Source organism: Tasmannia lanceolata, unplaced genomic scaffold (genome assembly GCF_043159265.1).
Source record: "Tasmannia lanceolata isolate RefF3 unplaced genomic scaffold, GAP_Taslan_0.1 ptg000006l, whole genome shotgun sequence".
NCBI classification, from domain to species: Eukaryota; Viridiplantae; Streptophyta; class Magnoliopsida; order Canellales; family Winteraceae; genus Tasmannia; species Tasmannia lanceolata.
In genome coordinates this window covers 38,239,035-38,261,460 of record NW_027518683.1, presented here as the reverse complement: position 1 = coordinate 38,261,460, position 22,426 = coordinate 38,239,035, and the positions used below count along the sequence as shown (strand labels likewise).

Genomic DNA, 22,426 nt, shown 5'->3' with positions numbered 1-22,426 from the left:
AATGTTCTTAGACATTGAAGAGGGATTCCGGGCTAAAGAAAGGCAAAACCCCAGGAAGAGGTAGTAGGGAGTTCAATGCTCTCAGAAGCTAGGTTTCTACTCCACTTTCTGCCGGCTCCTCTGGAACATAGCGGTATTAGATTGTGTTCCGTTTCGGGCTGGATTATTCATAGTTCTGGGTCCTTAAGTTGGGAATTGGTAAAGCAGCTGGCCTTACCCTGGTTATAGGTTGTTTGGGAGGATTAAGATGGAATTTGCTCAGGATAGAGGGAGATGCAAGTGCTACGATCATTCTCCATGAAGAATAGGAAAGACCTGGAATCCTATCAGGGGACTTACACCTGGCTTCTGATGGAGCTTGTTTCAGTACTTGTAGAGTTAGTTCAGTGTTTTGGAAAGAAAATGTAAAGGAAAATGTAAAAGAAATAGTGTAGCACTTTTTTTGCTCTTCTTCATAGCTTAGAAGTATCCTTCTAGCCATGCTTAATTGATGCTTTGTAATACTAGTTGGGACTTCTAGTCTCCAATGTACCTTTCACAGTATCAATGAAAATTTCTGTCAATTTTCAAAAAAAAATTATTGCAAACAACAGCAGCATCAAAAAAATAAGTACCCAGTCACATCTTGAGGGATGCAACACATCACATACCCATTCAAATACCCTGTGCTCTAGCAACCCGTGTTCCATGTTAAATGGTGGAAACTAATCATTTTCTTTTGTTTCACATTTGTGTTCAAAGAGAAAAACATACAACAGAAGTGGGTCTTGCCCAATGCATAAAGCCAATCTAAACAGTAATCAGATGCCACTTGAATCATGCAAAATATGGCTAGAAGGACTTCATCCAAATCAAAGATACTCATCAATGACTGCTCTTTTTTCTTTTTTTTTTGGAAATTTGCCAATGACTTCTCATTCGGACCTAAGTCCTCTTCAATGCCTATGCAATGGCATTTATGAAGCCATCTTCACAAGATTTTTAGATAAATTTTTATCAAAAATCCTACCTTCCCAGTAACAAACACCATGAATTTTGGATTCATTTTTTTATATTATTATTCTCCACTTCCTATGGGGCCGAAAAGGCTACATTCACCCCACCTATTTCCACACACCCCTCCCTCCTATACCAGCCACACCCATATTGCTAACCAAGCTTCCAGAAAGTTGAGCTTGATAAATTTGGTATGAATGCTTCCAATTGGCCACCAGTCTCCTATAATAATTTCTCTAAATTATTTTTTTGATGTTCACCAATACTCCAATTGAAAACAAGGTCTTTAATCTTCACTACCAATGTGTCTTCCTCCCTGACATATACAAGGGGGTCACTGAAAGCACCTGCGCTGCACTGCAGGCAAGAAGGGCTTTAAGATTTCTTTATGGAGAAGCAAGCTTGTACAATATGGACGATCGGATATTGAAAGTTGCTTCACCTACCAAAGGGTATTTACCATCTTAAATAAGCAACTAATTCTCCAAAATAAGCATGGGTAACGCATTTCTCCCGATTAACCCAAACAAATATTTGGTAATTACTTGGATACAGTGAGGTATATTTTATGTCCAAACCATGCAAACCAGTCAAGTGACTCAACCAGAACTTTCAAGAAGAACATTAGGATGGTTCCTAGTAGTTCTTCCGCTTTAGCCTGGTCTGCTCAGTACGAGAATTGTGACTTCAAAAACAAGATAATTGAAAAATCAATAAGTTCCTATTACATTTGAAAACAAAAATAACACTAAAGATCTTTGAAATAAATATACAAACTAAAAATACCATACTACCATGTAAAAAGACGAGTAGAAGTTAACAAACAGAATGACGAGGTATATTACCTGCTTACGATAATTGTGGCCTCTACTATTCTTATAATACATGAGTAGTATACACTTGAAAACCATTGCTGCCTGCCGCACCATGGTATCTGGAAGAAAAATAATATTAAGCAAGTCTCCCAAGATTTATAGCAACTTTAAAGGTTTAAAAGAAAGATAAAATCTGAAACAGAAAACATAATCTTTAGCAAAAGTAATTATTTTATTAAAGAAATGAGTAAAGGAACCAAACATCAACTAAAAATATTTAAACAATATATGAGCAAAAAAGAAACTTGATAGTACCATTGTGTTTCTTCTACAAATTACAAAGACAGAAAGGAACTATTACAACCAATAATACATACTGACTAATAAATGTTAATCACAATTTGCATGAATATTTCAGCATGATACCCCTCCAACCCAAAACAAAATAATCAGATTTAGAGAAACACAGCCAAAAAGAGAGAAAAAGGATAAACCATCATAGGGCATGTTTGGATCTATGGATTCTTATTTCTTTCTTTTCTTTTTTTCTTTTTTCGAATGGTATGGATTCTTATTTCTTAGAAAAAACTTTCCTTGGAATATGAGAAATGCAGGGATTGGTTAACTATATTAACATGGATTTCTGAATTCTCGCATCAAATTTTCCGTGAAAAATAGAGAGAAGAAAACCACCTTTGAGCAGTTATTTTCTTTTCCAAGAAAATACAATTCACATTTTTCAGGTTAGGGTTATTTTTTTACCATTTGTGTCTTCTTTAAGAATTTTTGGAGGTGGCTTCTATTTCCTTGTTTTGTTGCAGGCTTGCAGGGCCAAGAGAGGTGAGAAAGATCATGGTTGAGAGAAAAGACGGATCCAGGGGGCAAATGACGCAACCCCCCCCCCCCCTCCCCCCCCCATCCTGAAAACTCTGTAAGGGCTTTTTTACCTAGTGTTAAATTCCCCGATCCTGAAAACTATGTAAGGGCTTTTTTACCTGGTGTTAAATTCCCGCATTTACTCTTTGCCCCCTCTGTAATTTCAACTTTATCCATCCCTAAATCTCTTGCAAACTCTAATTTTCTAAGATTATTAATGGGCATTTAAGGCATCTAATTTTCTTGTTTCCAAAACGCCAATTTTTTAGACATTTTTAACGCATTTTAACCCCTTTAACGCATTCTTTCCAACCACTTTCATGTAATCTTCTCTTTTAACAATGCCTATTTTTTAGGCATTTTTAACGAGTTCTCTTTAACCACGTCTATTTTTTAGGCATTTAACCCAACTCAACTCAACTCAACTAAGCCTTTGTCCCAAACTAGTTGGGGTCGGCTAATGAATCCTTTTAAAAGTTCTTCATGAAGAAGGTGAAAGGATCTACCCGGCTCAAATTGACTAAGTCTAATCCTAACACTAGTTGGGTTCATCTACATGGATAATTTTCTTCCATTCCATCCTATCCAATGTCATGTTCTCTGTTATGTTCCCAGGCCTCAAGTCTTTCCTCACTGTTTCTACCCAAGTTGTTTTCAGTCTGCCCCTACCTCTTTTTACTCTGTCAACTGGGCATGAGTCACTTCTTCTCACTGGAGCATCTAAAGGCCTACGTTGGATATGCCCAAACCATCTTAAGCGGTGCTCTCTCATCTTCTCCTCAATTGGTGCCACCCCCACCTTTTTACAGATGTCTTCATTTTTAATTCGATCTAACCTTGTGTGGCCCACATCCATCTAAGCATTCGCATCTCCGCTACACTCATCTTATGCACATGCTGCTTCTTGGTGGCCCAACATTTTGAGCCGTACAGCATGGTTGGCCTCACAACTGTCTTATAAAACTTTTACTTCAACTTGGTAGGTATTTTACGATCGCACAAAACTCCTGAAGCATGCTTCCATATTCTGTGGTTAACATCCTTTTCAATCTCTCCCTTCTTATGTAGGATTGAACCAAGACAGCGAAAGATATCCCTCTTAGGTACCTCTTGTCCAGTCATATTCACTACATCGTCACCCCACCTCCTTACATTACTAAAGTTATACTCTGTCTTAGTCCTGGTCAGTCTAAAACCTTTGGATTCCAAAGTAGTTCTCCATAACTCTAACTTAGCATTAACTCCTACATTGGTTTCATCAATTAATACTATGTCATCTACAAATAAAGCTTTGGGAGAAGGTAATTTAGCATAGACTAAGAAAAGAAATTAAGGTGTCAGAGAATCAGTTTGGCTTCATGACCAGAAGATCGACTATAGAAGCTATCTTCTTGATTAGGCAGTTAGTAGAGAGATTTAGAGAAAATAAAAAGGACCTCCATATGGTTTTCATTGATTTGGAGAAAGCGTATGATAGGGTTCCCAGGAGTGTTATGTCGTGGGTACTTGAAAGGAAAAAAGTGGCTACTAAATATGTTGATATCTCCACCTATGGTAGGAGCCATCTCTACGGATGAACCATTCGTTGATCCTGTTTCCCTTATCCGTTCCATCTCCGCTGCACCACCCGTTTTGCCCAACTCCTGATCAATAGATGAATATCCTGAAAAGTCGACACTTGTCAGAATGGAGAAATGGATAGTGAAACTTTTCGGTCAAATGGCCATATTAACCAAGAAAGTAAGGGAAGTGAAAGTTCAGATGCAGTACCTATCTACCCAATATCACTCGAGTCCTAAGCAATTCTCTGACGCGGGTACTACGACAGAAGAGGCCTCAGCTTAAGGTATGATTCTTAAGTGGTATGCAAACCTAAAGAACGAGAAGAAACCTTCCACAATTTCCAAGGAAGTTATCCATGACAGGACCTCTCGTCAACCTGCCAAGAATGTGGTAGTGGAAGAAGAAAAGCCCGTGCAGAAACCGAAGAGAGAATTCACTCAGCTACCTTATCCTCCCGCTATCATCATGAAGAAGTTGGTCAAAGATGGCGTTCTGCCCCTGCTTGTGCTCAGGCCTCCTCCAAATCCCATCCAAAGAACTACAAAGAAAATGAATTATGTGAGTTTCATCAAGGTCCCGGACACATAACCAGCCGTTGCTTAGCCTTGAAACACAAAATCCAGGACCTGATAGACAGGGACCCCCTCATTCTTCTAGAACTCAATACACCTAACCATATTGCACCCCTTTCACCCACCGTGGGAACCATTCCACCCTCCATAGGTCCCACCACCTTTACTCGTACTACCCCGAGGCTGGGAAATGAATTGAAAGGAAAAGGAAAGATGTCAGAGCTTGAATTCCCTAAAAGCATCATGCTAGAGAAGGCCTTGCCATTATCATATGTTGAAGAACAGTTTGAGCCAAGTCAATAGGACCTTATGGGGCTGCCCCTTCCGAGATTCCTACTCCGGGATCGAACTCCCTAGTCATCATCATCATGGAGGAAGGCACGCTACCCGTAAACTTTCAGCGCCAGTCCGCTGCCTCCACATAAGTATCTTGTCTTTGAAATGTGTTCTTTTTCGTTTGTATACCAACTCTCTTGTCAAAGTTGGTAGGTCTAATCATGTCATCTTCAAGTTTGAGTATGTGGTGTCTGTTGGTCTTTCTTATTGTGAGTAAATGTTCAGTCCTTTGTTGAGTTTGATATAGAGCCCATCGTGGAGTGTCGAATATCACTGATGTATATAAATTTCTCAATGAAATGAACATGTGTTTTCAGTGTCCAACTTTTTTTGTGTCTGATCTTAGATCTAATGTTAAACAAGCTGAGACACCCTCCTCGGACGAGGATGCCGACAATATTCCTCTCAAGATTTGAAAATGGTCAAATGAGAGGAAGAACGTCAAGCAAACCCACTTGAAGACGAAATCAAATATGATTGATTGTTAGTTACAAAGAACCAGAATTAAGGAAGCAGCCTTTTATTAGACTTTACATTCAGTAAAGAAAGCTATCCTCTCTAGTTGCGCGTTCAACAACTACAACTTTAACACTACGCTCCGAGGCCACTTTTGACGCTAACACTGCTCCGGGCAACCCTCGCTGCTTCGCTCACTCGTGAGTTGCGAAAACTTCCTTCTGGATAGGTCTCCAGAACTCTTCTGCCCTTCTGAAAAGTCAAAAAGCCCCAAAAGGTTTATTATCAAGCCAACACCCCGCACCATTTCTTATAACAAACGTTAATATAACCAATGAGAGTGGATCTCCATCTTGCCATCCTCAGAACTTCAATACCAGAATGAACTCCCTACTCACCAATACCCATACATTAACTACTCCAAAGTCAGCCTGCTTCTCTCAAATCCAATGTTTAAATGCGGACGCGGCGCCAGCACGGAACGCGGCCGAAGAAAATCCTAATTGACTCGGCACTACGCGGTCGAGTACTGGATTGACGCGGCTGAGGACTCAGTTGACACGGTCATAATTTGGGAGAGTCAAAGTAGTTTTTATTAACTCTTTGGGGCAAAACACGGAACGCGGCGGCAAAACATGAAATCCGGCCAAGGTAAAAGGGTGTAGACTCGAGAGAGTCCACGATGACGTGGGGGAGTTTTAAAACTATGCTTGCATGGGAGTTTTAAAACTGTGCTTAGATCCCATAGGAAACTAGCAATAACATTTGGCTATCACCTCGGTAATAATGACCTCAGAATTTCATTTCAAACATACTTAAGAATGTTCAAAAACAACTTTGCTTAGATTCATTGGAATCCAGATTATAAATCACTATTACGCCACAGATTATAGTTACTAGATTTGGAACAAAAGTTTCATCCATAAGAGAATGGATAAGGTTCAGATTGATACCGTTCACCATGATGATGAATATAGCATGCCAAAAAGGAGGTATTGATTTTGGAGGAAGCATGATAAGTGGGTATAAAAGATCATCATTTCTGTACCACCAGTAAACTCCAACGACATGAAGCACAAAAACTAGTGTGATCCCAACAAGAACAAAGATCTTTCTCTCTCCCTGCAGAGAACAGAATCAGTTATTATGTCAGATGAACCAGAGAAGACAGCATCTCCTACTTCACCTATCAAATTGCACTACTATACCATTCAAAAAAAATTGCACAACTAAAGTTTAACCAAGTAAACCCAATGTAAATCTCAATGACAAGTAAAAGGGAATGAGCTTCGCAAAAATAAAAAATCAAATAACAGTAACTTAAAATATAAAAAAATCAACAGTAGTTCATCACAATTAAAACAAGCTTTCAGCATCTACTAGAAAAATGAAAAAAGGAGCACATATCATCAAAATGCTAGATCACCATATCCCTTTTGAGTAATTGGTGAAAAACTAGAAAAGGATGTTTCTTCAAAATATTTTAAATGGTAAAAAGAAGAAAAATTACAAGAGGATGATTAAGTTACATGATATATAAAATCAATAAAAAACCGGACACAAATAGAAGAAATTAGGTCTCTTATTCATGAGAAACTAAATACAATCATGGTATTGAATTGCATTGTATTATAGCTACTCCATATTTTTAGCTGTTTAAGGGTGACCCACAAAGTGCCACTAGTCAAAGACTAGAAATATTCCAAGGTTGAAAATAAAAATGAACCGGGCATTCAACAAAAAACAATACAAGTAAAAGGTTGGTTTTCTACAACTTAAAATAGCAATTGCCCACCAAAACAGGAAAAAAAAAACGTATCTATATTACCACAATCAATACTTAGAATGGCATACAACATACGTATCTATATAACACTTCTCAGAATACAAATAGCTATACAAACACACGGATGCATATAACCCCTTAACTGCTCCTAACGATTAAAAATAAAAAACTAATAACAACCTATAACCAGGACGCACACACAATTCCCAGACTAGAAATTTAAATTTATGACAGGTCAGAAACTTCATAGATGATTGGAAACAAAAGGCAACAAAATTCTTTTCAAGTGATGACATTTTTTAACAGCAAAAATCGATATATACACACACACACACACACACACACACACACACACACACACACACACACACACTCAACTAGCCGACCCCAAACTAGTTTGGGACAAAGGTTTACTTGAGTTGAGTTCAACTCAACTCAACTAGGTTTACTTGAGTTGAGTTTAACTCAACTCAACTCAACTCAACTCAGCCTTTGTCCCAAACTAGTTTCGGGTCAGCTAGTGAATCCTTTATAAAATTTTCTTGAAGAAGGTGAAAGGGTAGATATATATATATATATATATATATATATATATATATATAAACACACACACACACTCAACTAGCCGACCCCAAACTAGTTTGGGACAAAGGTTTACTTGAGTTGAGTTCAACTCAACTAGGTTTACTTGAGTTGAGTTTAACTCAACTCAACTCAGCTCAACTCAACTAAGCCTTTGTCCCAAACTAGTTTCGGGTCAGCTAGTGAATCCTTTATAAAATTTTCTTGAAGAAGGTGAAAGGATCTAACCTGCTCAAATTGACTAAGTCTAATCCAGACATTAGTTGGGTTCGTCTACACGGATCATTTTCTTCCATTCTCTCCTATCCAAGGTCATGTTCTGTCTCTGTGTGTGTGCCTCACATCTACATGGCAACTAATTTCTGACCTGGCATCCTAAATTCCCATCCAACTTATTTATTAAATAAGGGTAACATACGGGGGATCGAGATCGTCAAAAAACAAGCCAAAACAAAAGAAAAGAAAATGACAATACAGCATCAGGGAGACGAAAAAAAGCTGCAGATTTATCAAATCTGCTCTTGAACTGGTGAGATGACTGGCCTCACAATTAGCCAAACGCGTAACATCCTGAAAAGCCACGGAGTGATGACAAACTTTATGAGGGAACAAAAGGCGGAAAATTTATGATTGGGGCAGTGATTGCCCCACGTATAGAACATATCGGTGGACCTCACTTCTTGCAAGAGAGTCCGCAAGCTCATTAGCACTATGAGAAATTTTAGAAAAAAGAAAAGTATGTATCTTCCTCTACAAAGACCCAGAGTATCACACAAAGTCCCTTCCACCCACAAGGTACCTTCCAACTCTTCAATGAAGAACTGGATGCCTATTAAAAGAGCCCTTGCCTCTGCTTCATTGGAATCAGCAAAAACCAATCAAACAGAATAAGACAGCAGCACCTTCCAAAATTATCATGAAAAACCTGCCCCGGGTTCCTTACAAACAATTGGTCAAAATTAAGCTTGATCAAAAGAGGCTGAGGGTTGCATGTCATCATCCTCTTATTGCTAGAGCTACAACACATGATGATGAGGTCCCACTTCCTAGCAAGATTTTGGAAAGAGTGAAAAAAGTGCTTACAAAACAGAATTTTGATTTACTGTTATCAACTAAACCAGAAAATAAATCATCTTTCATAACATAACAGGTTTTTTGTTACTTGAATATGTGCCTCAATAAACAGAACAATAGAGAACATAAGGGTGAACAGATTAGGAACAATTTATCTCAAAGAAAAGAACCGGAAGAAAAATAACAGATAAATAAAGCATAGAACCTTTAGAGCTGTCTGTTTTCGCAGAATATCATTTGACTTGAACATCACTGCTGCAATCCAAATTGTGACAAAGAACCCTGCAAGTCGTTACAGAAAGGTGACATGTCACAATCCGATGAAACAATATCCACAAAGTGAAAATTTTAAAACATTTATGCTAGATATTCATTACAATGATCACAAACAGAACACCACTAAGGCACTTGTATAGGCAGCACATCAAGCACTTGATCATAAATGTATATAACACAATTCAAGGAATAAGTCAAACTAGAATGCAGTGGATGAAAAAGTAAATACTGCACAAACGTATATAGGCAGTACTTCAAGCACTCGATCATAAATGTATATACCATATTTCGAAGAACAAGACAACCAATAATGTAATAGATGTAAAAGTATCTCCCACCTAGACTTTGAAAGCCCCATACTCATCAACTTATGAAATAGAAAATGAACCCTATGAGATGTAAGTTACAACTAAGATAATCAAAATGAAGGAGCTACAGATGAACAAAAGATGGTCCAACCCTTCTAAAATGGAAAAGGAAAAAAATAGATCAAAATTGCAGCTTGGCTTAGCTTCAGCTGCGTAAACTTGGTCAGGGTTGGTTTTGAACGAAGATACCTATTATGTTAACTTCAACAATGACGGCTTTTGAAGTGCTAATTTTAACATTCTAGGGTATTTTGATCAGTTTAGCATCGAATTATGCGGCTTTGAAGAAAAAATATTATAGAAAAATTTTACAACAGTTGAAGGTTTTTTAGTGTTAATTTTGAGACCGGGAAACTTCAATCATTTGAGTAACCAATGGCATGGCTGTCTCTGAATCGCTAGTTTTTTTGTAATCTTTTGCAATTGGCATTACCCTAATAACTTTTGAGAATCAAGGACCTTCATGGCAAATAAAAAGAAAAAAGCAGTAAAGAAAAGATTAGATGCCTATTTCTTGGAAGCAGAGGACACTGGAGACCAAAGAAAATGGAAAGTAAAACACATTTCAATCAATTGACAGGATTTCCTTTTCTTTTTTTAATAGTACAAAAGACATTCAAAAGGGGTTGAACACCTAAGGCAAGGACCGACGAGGTCCTGCAAAGACTAATATAAGGTAAATGGAAAACAAAGCACCCTAGGCCAAGGTGATTGACTAGAGCCAAGATTTATAGCATTAGTCCTTTCACTTGAAGCCAGTCACATTCTAATAGTGTCTACAGTGATTAAAGACTAATATAAGGTAAATGGAAAACAAAGCACCCTGGGCCAAGGTGATTGGCTAGCGCCTAGATTTCTCGCATTAGTCCTTTTACTTGAAGCCAATCACATTCTAATAGTTTCTACAGTGTATAAAGACTAATATACGGTAAATGGAAAACAAAGAACCCTAGGCCAAGTAGATTGACTAACGCATAGATTTCTAGCATTAATCCTTTTACTTGAAGCCAATCACATTCTAATAGTTTCTAAAGTGCTTACTGGAGATGCTCTAAAGGAAACGAAGTGACAGATAGTCTTGCACTTTTTCCAATAAAAATAAAACTGTAAAAAAGAGCAGTGGTCTACGGAGGACAACTCAAGTCGAACAAATGATTTTCTAGTAAATACTCGAGAAGTTGTCAATCACAAAATGACAAAGAAAAGGTTAGACTGCATGCAAAGCCCAATAATAGAGGAAGGTAACTTGTCTCACAGCTTATACTTTTGTCTTTGAACAGGTTCCAGGTTTTTGCAAGGTTTTAAATTTCCATTTTGGTTCCAGGTTTTTCCAAGGTTTTAAATTTCCATTTCGGTTTCGCCTACAATCGCAACGGAAATGGAAACGTTTCAATTTCAGTTGGAAATTTTGGTGAAAAAATTGTAAAATCACAAACATAAGCAAATGATATAAGTTTAAGATGAAACTTCAAGAAATGCTAGAATAAGCACAAATATACCTAGAAACCATCACATAAGCAAGACAACCATCCATAATGGTTTCAAGTCATCTAACGCCTAGTGACATGTGTTGTCATGCATGTTTGATAATATACCACATATCACATGCAATTCATATAGATAATTATGTAACACATATTTATAGAGTATATCACTAATAAACTTGTGGTAACGATGACGTTAGCAGAAAGCCCACATGTCGTCCTACACACAAGAAGAATTGGAGGATCTAGCCGTTTTGATTTATAGTGAAGTATCAGTCTGCATGAAGAAGAGGAGGGGGGATGGAGATTGAGATGGAGATGGAGCAAGGTCCATCAATTTACTTAATTTTTAGAAGGATCTAGATGGGTTTTTGGAATTGCCTGAGTTTAAGTCAGGATTTTGCTATTTTCAGCTTGTTTACGTGTTGAATTGAAGCTAGACGAGGACCAACTGGAGCAAAGAAAGCAACAACAGTCGGGATGACTGACACGGAGCTTTCCTTCATCCATACTATCAAGAGGAAACCAGCTGACTTCCCGTGATAAGCACACGGGTATGTCGCAGTGCCACGGAGAGCCATGCTAGGCCCAAGGATGGGAGCATTGCATGGACTAGTTGACGATTGAGAGGACATTGGAGGCACTTAGTCAGGGCCCACAGGGGCACGAGTGGTTGCTCCATCCCCTTAGGCCTCGCAGCTTGTGGGACAGAACTTTGGTGGTGGCTAAAGTCATGCAAAAACCTGACATGCGCACGAGACACAGCACAGAACTATGGTGCAACTCGTAGGCACCAAAGAGAGCTTTGGGTGCAGGCTGAGTTATCTAGAGGGATGCTCCAGCTTCGTTGGTAGAGGATGACGGACAAAGACAATGTAGGTGGGTTGGGTCCCCACCTACACTACGCATGTGGAGTGGTGTTGAGGCAGTTATTGTGGCAAGCGGCAAGCCGCATAATGTGGTATGTCTTGTAGGCTGTCAATGACTTCGTTTCAGAGTGGTTTTGACCACCCCTTTAAGAGAGAGATCTTGCAAAATGGTCCCTTGTGCAAGTTTGCACCTCGGATGATCGAGTCTTCAAGCTTGGCAGATTGGGGAAAGGCACTATTCGTGCCTCATACCTTGGTGGGCTTTAGCTATCAGAGCAAGACAGGTGGACACATGCTATGTCTTGCCCAGTGGCTCTTAGTTTGTAAAGTGGCTTGAGCGCCCAAGTCATAGGCTTAGCACTTGGCCTCACCTCGAATTAGCTTAAGATGCTATGCAAGATCTTTGGTCTGACGAATTAGTTCATAGCATAGGTCTCTACCTTGTCGACCAGGTCGTGAGACTTAGCGGATCCGTGTGTGGCATGGACATGCCATGCCTCGTACTTGGATAGACTTGCACAGGGCTTGAGGGCCTTGCATTCGGATTACTTGTGATGCAGGCGTATCACAACAAATGCACTTAAAGTGGTGCACACAAGGGCAAGCTAGTAACACAAGTGGCCTCGAGTGGCTTGTAGTCCGTGAGCATGTATGAAAACAAAAGCCGTATCAAGTGTGTAGGACCTTCAGGGCCTTGCACTAGAGCAGACTGGCCTTAGCATACAAAATGCTGGGATGCCCCCAGGGTTTTTCACCAAGGAAAATGTAAAGAGGCGCAGCATCTTGGATGACCGAGCCTTCAAGCTTGGCGGGTTAGGGCGTGGCACAAGCCGTATCTCGTACCTTGGTAGAATTTGTCTATCCGAGCTAGACATGTGAACGCATGCTAGAGTCTTGTACATTGGCTCTCGGTGAGGTCGTGTCAAAGGACTTAACGAAGCATCAGCGTGTTTAGAGTTGACCTCACTTCCAGTTGGCTTTAGATGTTTTGCAGAATCTTTGGTCCTACAGATTAGCTCATGGCATGAGTTTATGCCTTGGACAATCAGAGCATGAGACTTTACGAATTCTTGCATCGCATGGATATGCCTCATACTTCGACGGTTCGTATTGGTGGCACCCTTAGAGATTCTATGGGCGAAGTCATTTGGGCCCTCTCAGGGCCTATTGGATAGCAAATCCAAGAGAGGCAGAAGTTCGAGCAGTACATCAGGGGATAAAACTCTTGGATAAAGATTGCCACGACAAGGTGATAGAGGACGGAGATTCCCTCCATGTCATTCGATATCTCAGAGGTTCTACTATCCCCCTTGGAGATTTGCTCAGTACTTCGACAAGATTCAAGACCTAGTAGAAGGATCGTCAATCATATTCTCTCATATCAAGAGATCAGCCAATAGTCTAGCCGATCGCCTAGCCGAGGAAGGGGCTGGGAAGCAGGGGTTGGAGATGTTTGACTTTATGCCTCCTTGACCCATTGTGTTGTTGTTCTTCGGTTTTTTTTTTTTGAAAAGATAACACTCCCATTTCATTTCATAATTCAAAACAGGTTACAAAAGTGTGGGGACAAGATGTCCCCCTTACATTTGTATATACGAACAGAAGCCAAGTTCCAACGATACACATAAGCAAATTAAAAATTTCCCAAGCACTCAGCGTTGAAAGTGACACAAGGCTTCGAATGCCCGACACCCACTTTAGCAAGTCCATCCACCTCACCATTGGCGGGGCGCCTCATGTGAGTCAACTGCAGATGTAAAGTGCGGACAAGATCCCTGATCTCGTCCAGAATGGAAGCAATGCGCCAGGGGCCCGGGCACCTATTTGAAGCCAAGGAAATCACATTAGCAGGGTCTCCTTCAATAATCAGTGGGCCCAAGTTGTGTAGTGTGTACCACTTCAAACCAAAAAGAAGTGCACGCGCTTCAGCTTCGTTTGCGTCACAAACCCTAGCCGGACCGGAGAAGGACATGATGACACTACCCTTTTCATCCCAAATAATGCCATCGATGCCCGCATTACCCGGATTGTCATAGGAGCTTCCGTCGAAATTGAACTTGAGGCACCCTTCGGGTGGAGGTTCCCATTTCGGTGTGATCAGCACCTTCATTTTCTTCTCCGAGATAACCACAGTCCATTTTTTGTAGGATGTTGCCTACGGAGTAAGGAATCCCTTTGCCCATGAGATAATTGCAATTTTTATAACGGTGGCAATATGGAACCAACCCCTAGATGTTTCCATGAAGATTCGATTGTTCTGCTCCCTCCAGATGTGCCAAGTGATAGCAAAAGGCAAGGATCTTCAGTTCCTTATTTTCTCTATTGCTTCTTTATGTTGTTATTCAGGTTGACCATCTCGGTCTTCCCCTTTGCCTTTGAATTAAATTTGCAACCATTCCAAAAAAAAAAGGACATGCCTCGTACGTGGACAAAACTTGCACAAAGCTTTAGGGCCTTGTGTTCAGATAACCCGAGATACATGAGGATCAGAAGAAGTGGACTTAAAGTGGTGCTCCTTTAGAATATCTTCTTGAACCTTAACAACCTAGCTTCTTCCCAAATTCATTTTTAGTCTAGATATTCCAAAATTCATTTTTCGTCTAGCTATTGGCCCAAGCCACCTTGCTGTCATTTTCAGATTGCACTCTTCTCCTGCACAATCATCGCCAAATATTACAAGGTCATACACAAATTCTAGGTCGATTTTGAGCGGTTCTACTTAGCTTGAAACCTTGAGAAAGGCCACCAGCTTCCACCATGCAAATGAGAAGCTCAAAGCTTGACGACAAAATATTTACAAGGTCATACACAAACTTGTACAGGGTCATACACATGCGTCATACTTGAATAAAGTTGTGCAAGGCTTAAGGGCCTTGTGTTCGGATAACACGAGATGCAGGCAGATCAGAAGATGTGGGCTTAAAGTGGTGCTCCTTGAGTGTATCTCCTTGAACCTTAACAACCTGGCTTTTTCCAACATTCATTTTTAGTCTAGATATTTCCCCAAGACACCTTGGTGTCATTTTAAATTGCACTCTTCTCCTGCACTATCATTGCCAAATATTACAAGGTAATACACAAATTCTAGGTCGATTTTGAGCGGTTTTACTTAGCTTGAAACCTTTAGAAAGGCCACCAGCTTCCACCATGCAAATGAGAAGCTCAAAGCTTCCCTCGACCAAGATGAGAGGGGAGAGAGAGAGAGAGAAGGTCAGTTTGCCTAGGCACATAAAAGCTTGGGAAAACGGACCCAGTTCCCAGTCTAGCAGATTGAGTAACTCACTGATGAGATACTTCTGCAAATCTATTGTTTCCATTTGGAGCCAAACCACATACTAGTATACTAATCATAACACAGTTGGACACATTCTTTTCTACCTTACACCTATCTCATATTCTAATCTAATAATATTTCATTCAACATTTTTAATAAGAAGAACATATACATACCAGTGTTGCCAAGTTCATGTGTCTGAAACCTCCATGTTTGATACTACCACGCGCATCAATACCTAAGCACATGGACAAGATGCCCATATTCTATTTATAGGCGTAAATTACACCCCATTAAAAGCATTGAACTTCAGGCACTCATTAACGTGTAGGTAATATATGTTAAGTTCAACCGTCTTTTTAAATAATTTCACCTTAAATAAAAGCGTTACATAAACATATAGACATATAGATGTTCCCTACTCGCTATGAGATCACTCTGAGAATAATAAGATCAATATAATCAATGCTATGAGCACAGAACAAAACAGATATCAAATGAATACCTTGCAAATGCTGCCGAATGAATACAACCAACAGGAGCAGAGAAAATGGAAGAATCTGCTCGATCCATCTCGCCACCTGTTGAATATCATATCTCTGGTACGAAGAATCCCTGTTATTATTACCTCCCACGCCATTCCCTGCCTCCCCATCCACACTACCATTAGGAGAAGCAGCAGGTGAGATCAATGACGATGACGAAGAAGCCCCCTCTCCATTCCCCCCTTCATTCCCACCATCTACCTGTCTATCTGACCCCATCACTGTCCCAACACCCTGCTCAACAGAACCACCATTCTCCCCAGAATCCCCATTCCTCCCCTGACCAACCGGTGACGGTGGGCCAGCTCTCACATGCTCTTGCTCACCAGCACCTATAATCCTTATGGAAACCTCCCCGCCCGCACCGGAATCATCCAACCGGCTCTGCACTTGGTTACCAATTCCTCCACTGATCAGACTCTCGTTTTCTTGATGACTCGACCGTGTTCGGAGAATCCCTGAATACTCCAACAGCGCGGATAGGGGTGCCTGGATGAAATTCGCGGCTGAAAATTGTACCCCATATCTTCTCGAGCTGCTACTGCCTGATGAATTTCTGTACGCGTCCGAATTGGTACCAGATGTATCCATCCTCCTACAACTGGCCCAAGTCTTAACCTCCAACTCAACAACAACAACAAAAAGTCCACAAATTCGCCCTAGAAATCAAGCAAAACCAGAAATCTAACCTTAAAGAATCTGTGGCAACGCCTCCCCCAACGCTGATTTAAAGGAATTCCAATGAAAATACACGGAATTCCAATGAAAATACACGGAATTCCAACCGAAAGAAAGATGAACGGAAACTCTAATCTCGATCGTTCTTTCGAGGTTAGAAAAACAAGAAAAAGAAGCTCGGAAATCAAGATATCCTGTTTGATAAGTCGACAGCTGCATGCGATCTCAAAATCTAGGGTTTATTCTTTCCTGAGGAAGAGCATAAAGCGTTTCAACGTGACTGCGTCTCTTTCTGCAAATGGAGAAAAGTTCCGGTTCCTACTTGTCTGACCTTTTCTTCTTTTTCGCACTTTTCCTACAGAGGGATGGAGAGAGGGAAAGAGAAAATGACAAAAACGGTGTCATAATTCCTATCGTCGCTTCGTACATATATATATATACGGCTTGCGTGTATACGCCCGACGGTAATTTAGTACGGTTTTTTTATAATTGCACCAACTCATCTTGTATTTTACCATTTAAACAGCTGTCAACTCATAAGCCAATTAAAAAAGAAAAGACAAGCTGAGTTTTTGCAATTATCTAAAAGGTAGGGCCAATATCAAGAGCCAAAACTTTTGGATTTTGGTAAAGGAACAGTTCACTACATTTTAATGCAATGCAGTGCGCTCACTAATACAGGGGTCCCACCTTGATTGATCTGAACCGTCTATTTGATGGGACTTGCTTTGGATCTTATAAGGCCCAAAAATTACGCCTAAAAAACAGAAGGGAACCATTATTGTGGGTTATAGTTGCATGATTGGCGTGATTTTTGGGCCCTATGAGATCTAAGGGGACTCATATTAAATGGATGGTTTGGATCAAACAAAGGTGGGACCCACTATGTCATAGTGGGCAGGGGCAGAGCCAGGAATTTACACTTGGGGTGGCCAAGCATGCATTTACATCGATTTTGGTTTTTTTGGTAGTTAGAAAAGTCCAAGCCTATTGGACAGTAGATTTTTTTTTCTATGAAATAATTATAAAAATATGTTTTCCGTGAAAAATGATTTTTCTAGTATTTGATTAATGTTTTATAAATTTATTTTGTCAAAATAAAAAAAGTTTAAGAAAAAAAATTACAAACCTACTAGACCTCGTAATTTTTTTCCATGGAAATTTTTTCTATGGAAATTTGTTTTCATTTTTTTTTTTCCCGTTATGATGCACCAAAAAGTAAGAAAATCAAAGTAAAAACACACGATCAACATTTCTTAGTGTTGTTTGTTTACAATTACCATTTACCAGATTCGCATCTGCTAGAGTTTGCGTCTGTGCATTGAAGGAATGCTAGATTGAAGGACGCCTTGCAAAAATCTGGTGAACAGGCGCCCCATTGTGAACTTCACCAACGTTCATTTAAATAAATGCACTGCCCCAAAGTGAAGTTCAACTGATGGGGAAAATTCAACCAATGGGGGTGTCCTTTCACTAGATTTTTGCACCGACGCCCTTCAGTCCAGCACTCCCCAAAAATTAAAATTTCTACGGTTTGTGCCGTGACTTTGTGGTCCCATCCCAGATTAAACCCACTCAAACGACACACATAATTGGGAGAGTCCTACCTCACTCGCACAAACGGGAGTGCACATACCACTGACCTTTATCAAATTACCCAAATACCTTTCTTCCGTTCCTGTTTTTTTGTGCCACCTGGCAAAGATATTTTACGTCATCATAGAGTGATTGAAGTTCATTATTCTAACGTGGCTGGCTGCAAATTTAGTAATTAGTATAATTGATGACTTGGAATGATTGTGTGGTCCAACCTTTCTTGGCTGCTAATACCTTCATCTGATAAATATTTTACCTCTATAAAATGAAAGGCTGGGTTACAAATAAAATTGCATCGACTTGATGTCCAACTTTTGTGCGATGGTGGTGTCTGATGGGGTACGAAAAACAGCAGAGGATGGTCCACCACGAGTCCAGCGTCAGCCCAGGGGCAGTCTGGTAATTACCTAAGAGAAGGTAAAACTGAACCCGTAAAAGGTCGACACCTGTTCTGGGGTAGGTAATCCAACCACCCAGGTCTCTCTCTATAAAAGGCCTTTTAAGGCTCAAAGCGAGGGTGATAGCTTCTCAAACTACCACTCTTAAAAACTCGCTCTGCACTCCTGCTCGTACTGACTTGAGTGTCGAAGGGCCTATCCGGAGTAACGACTCCGGGTTGGTCTTCTGACCTCGTTTGCTCTTGTGCAGGGCTCAGCTCCTTCCTTCGGCTACTCGGGTCCTCTAGCTCAGCTCTTACGTCACTGCTGTATCTGTTACCGATTTCAGGCCTAATAGATTGGCGCCATCCGTGGGACCACGAACTAAAAGCTATTCGAATCCCCTATACAAAATGGCAGGGCGAAAGAGTGCTCGGGTACCAACTGCACGGACTACCCGAGCCGTGCTACCTCCCAGGACTCGGAGCGAGCGAATCGCCTCGCAGGTGGTTGCTCCCTCTGCCACAGCAGAGCAGAGCCCAGCTCATTCAGAACATCTCAATCCCACGCCCACTCCGGATCAAGTCCAAGCTCTCTTTCAACAGATGACGGCTCTTGTTGGTCAACACCAACACCTTCTCCAAATGCCTCCCCAACATCCTCCGAAAGCTCCACGACCTGTACAGGAAAGGTCGAATGCCCACAGGGGAGAGTCAGCGCGCCACGGTGAAGACCGGACCCACCACTCCACAAGGCAAGTCCAACACTCCAGAATCAGGCATGCCCATACAGAGCCTCACCACCGTCGGAGGTCACGGTCCCGCTCCGCACGAAAGCACCGAGCCCAGGAAGACCATGCACTGCAAGAAAAATCTCGTCCTCGTCGAAGGAGTCCGGAAAGTCAATCCGGCTCCGCCGTGAGCCCATTGATGGAGAAAAACAAGTCGTTGGACCGAGCAGATAGAAGAGTTGATCTGATGCTATGGAGGATAGAAGAAATAGACCACTGCAGAGCCGCCCTGCTGCGAGGGCGTTCTCAAGTAGAATACCGTTCACCGACGATGTTATGAGCGCCCCGGCGCCCAGGGGTTTTAAAATGCCAACCGTCCCGCAATATGACAGGACCACTGACCATGTGGACCATTTGAAAACATTCAGAACGATGATGCTCCTCCACGACGCATCTGATGGCTTCCTCTGTAGGGCATTCCCGACCACACTGACTGGTGCGGCCCGTGACTGGTATTCAAGGATCAAACCAAACTCCATCAGCAAATTTGAAGACTTTGGGGACAATCTGGTCCACCATTTCATGAGCAGCCGGAGGCCAAGGAAAACAACAGCATCCTTAATGGCCTTGCGGTAGGAGGATAACGAACCTCTGAAGACGTTCGTCAACCGCTTCAACAGGGAGGCACTCCAAGTGCCGAATTTGGATCCGTCAGCCGCCATGACCGCTCTCCTCGCAGGCTCTAGATCCAAGGATTTCCACCGGTCAGTGGCTCGCCAAAACCCACACTCACTGGCGGATCTGATGGCCGGAGCAGAAAAATATATAGCAATGGAAGAGACGCTGGCGGCCCTGGACTCCAATCAGAGGAGAACCTCTAAAGACAAGAACCCTACGGAGCAGGGTAAGGATGATAAGGCCCCCAGAAGAGAGAGGTCCCCCAAGAGGAGGGAAGAGAACTTTACCCCTCTCAACACCTCCCGAAGACACATACTGGCCGCGATAAGAGGAGAAGAGTTCGTAAGGTGGTCGACCGGAATGATCTCCAAGGAGAGTAAGAGAGACAAATCGAAGTACTCTCGGTTCCACAGGGACCACGGGCACGACACAGACGAGTGCTGGCAGCTCAAGGAAGAAATCGAGCTGCTGATTGGTCGGGAATACTTGAAAAAGTATGTCAGAAGTGACGGCCACAAAAGAGAACGGAGGGAGAAGAGTCTCCAGGGCCAGAGCCCTCGACGGTCACAGCCGCCCCACGCGCGGAATCAATCTCCTCTGCCATCCAGTCCACAGCCAAAAGCGCGCCGATCCCAGCCCAAGGGGGTCATCAGCACGATCATGGGCGGGCCAGCAGCCGGAGGCACATCATCTGCTGCTCGAAAAGCATATGCACGTCAAGTCAACGCCGTGCACACATGCAGCAAAAAGATGAAGGCGGAGAATGAAATCTCCTTCTCAGATGCGAATCTCGACAACTTGATACTGCCATACGACGACGCCCCTGTACTAACTATGCTCGTCGCGAACTGGGAAGTGAAGAAAATCCTTGTCGATAATGGGAGTTCGGCAGATATCCTGTACTATCATGCTTTCCAGAAAATGATGATAGGTGACGACCGTTTGAGGCCGGCAAACTCCGATCTGTTCGGTTTCTCAGGGGAGGTCGTGAAAGTGGAAGGACAGATTGAACTCCCAGTCCTCGTCGGAGAGCCACCCTGTCAAGCCTTCGTGATGGTCAACTTCCTGGTAGTGAGGGCCACTTCGGTCTATAACGCTATCTTGGGACGACCCAGCCAGAACTTAATCCACGCAGTCGCTTCAGCATATCAGCAGAAAATGAAGTTCATAACGCCAAACAGCGTGGGAGAAGCCAGGGGAGACCAATCACAGTCCAGGGGTGCTATGCCATGGCACTCATGGGCAAAAATGCGGTGGAATCGCTGCCGATTGAGCTACTCGATCTGAGGGACGAAGCTTAGGGGACCCAACCTACCGAAGACCTCATCTCCATCCCTCTGTGCAAAGGCGATAATGAAAAAGTCGGCTCCTCTCTAGGCGGCAGCACCCGGCATAGCTTCACCCAGTTTCTTCAAGACAATGCAGATGTCTTTGCATGGGCTCCCGTTGACATGCCCGGCATAGACCCGGAGGTCAGCACGCACAGACTTGGTGTTGACCCGACCTGCAGGCCGGTGAAACAGAAAAGAAGACATTTTGCCCTCGAAAGGCGGCAGGCGATAAAGGAAGAAGTGGAGAGGCTCTTAAGAGCTGTCTTCATTCGAGAAATCAATTACCCGGACTGGCTGGCAAACATGGTCCTGGTTAAAAAGACCAATGGAAAGTGGAGGACCTGCGTTGATTTCACCGATCTGAACAAAGCCTGTCCCAAGGACAGCTACCTACTCCCGAAAATCAATCAGCTCATTGATGCCACCGCAAGTCACGAACTATTGAGCTTCATGGACGCTTTCTCAGGATACAACCAAATCAAAATGTATGAATCAGATATACTAAAGACCTCATTCATAACAGATCAGGGAACATATTGTTACCCCGTCATGCCCTTCGGCCTGAAGAATGTCGGGGCCACCTATCAAAGGCTTGCGAATAAGCTCTTCCAGAAACAAATCTGCCATAACATGGAAGTCTATGTCGACGATATGCTGGTCAAAAGCCGAAGCGCGCAAGATCATGTCTCCGACCTGAGGGAAACATATTAAGTCTTAAGAGAGCACAACATGAAGCTCAACCCCACCAAGTGCACTTTCGGCGTCAGCTCGGGAAAGTTCTTGGGGTTTATGGTAAGCCAAAGAGGGATAGAGGCCAATCCAGAAAAAATCAAGGCAGTGGTGGAGCTCACTCCACTGAAAACCATTAGAGAAGTACAACGGCTAACAGGGATGGTGGCCGCGCTGGTGCGCTTCATCTCAAAGTCTGTAGAGAGATGCCTGCCTTTCTTCAACGCCGTCAAAGGGATCAAGACAGCACCTTGGACAGAGGAGTGCCAGATTGCGTTCGAGGAACTGAAGCATTACTTGTCCTCCCCACCGCTGTTGACAAAGCTAGAGTCGGGGGAGGAGCTGCTCCTGTACCTGTCCGTAAGCCCCATGGCCTTGGCAGCCGTGCTAATTCGAGAAGAGCACAACCAACAGAAACCGATCTACTACGTCAGC

General features: G+C 42.2%; 1 protein-coding gene across 1 annotated transcript in view; it reads right to left on the bottom strand.

The window, feature by feature from the left end:
- Positions 1–16,943, bottom strand: part of LOC143880278 (uncharacterized) — a 39,642-nt gene extending 22,699 nt beyond the window's left edge. Inside the window, exons 1-4 of the mRNA XM_077383123.1 lie at positions 15,833–16,943; positions 9,262–9,338; positions 6,568–6,736; positions 1,842–1,930 (exon numbers count right to left, since the gene is read on the bottom strand). Coding sequence (XP_077239238.1) covers positions 1,842–1,930; positions 6,568–6,736; positions 9,262–9,338; positions 15,833–16,463 — 966 coding nt within the window. The 5' untranslated portion in view covers positions 16,464–16,943. The remainder of the gene's footprint in view (positions 1–1,841; positions 1,931–6,567; positions 6,737–9,261; positions 9,339–15,832) is intronic.
- Between the last annotated feature and the right edge of the window lie 5,483 nt (positions 16,944–22,426).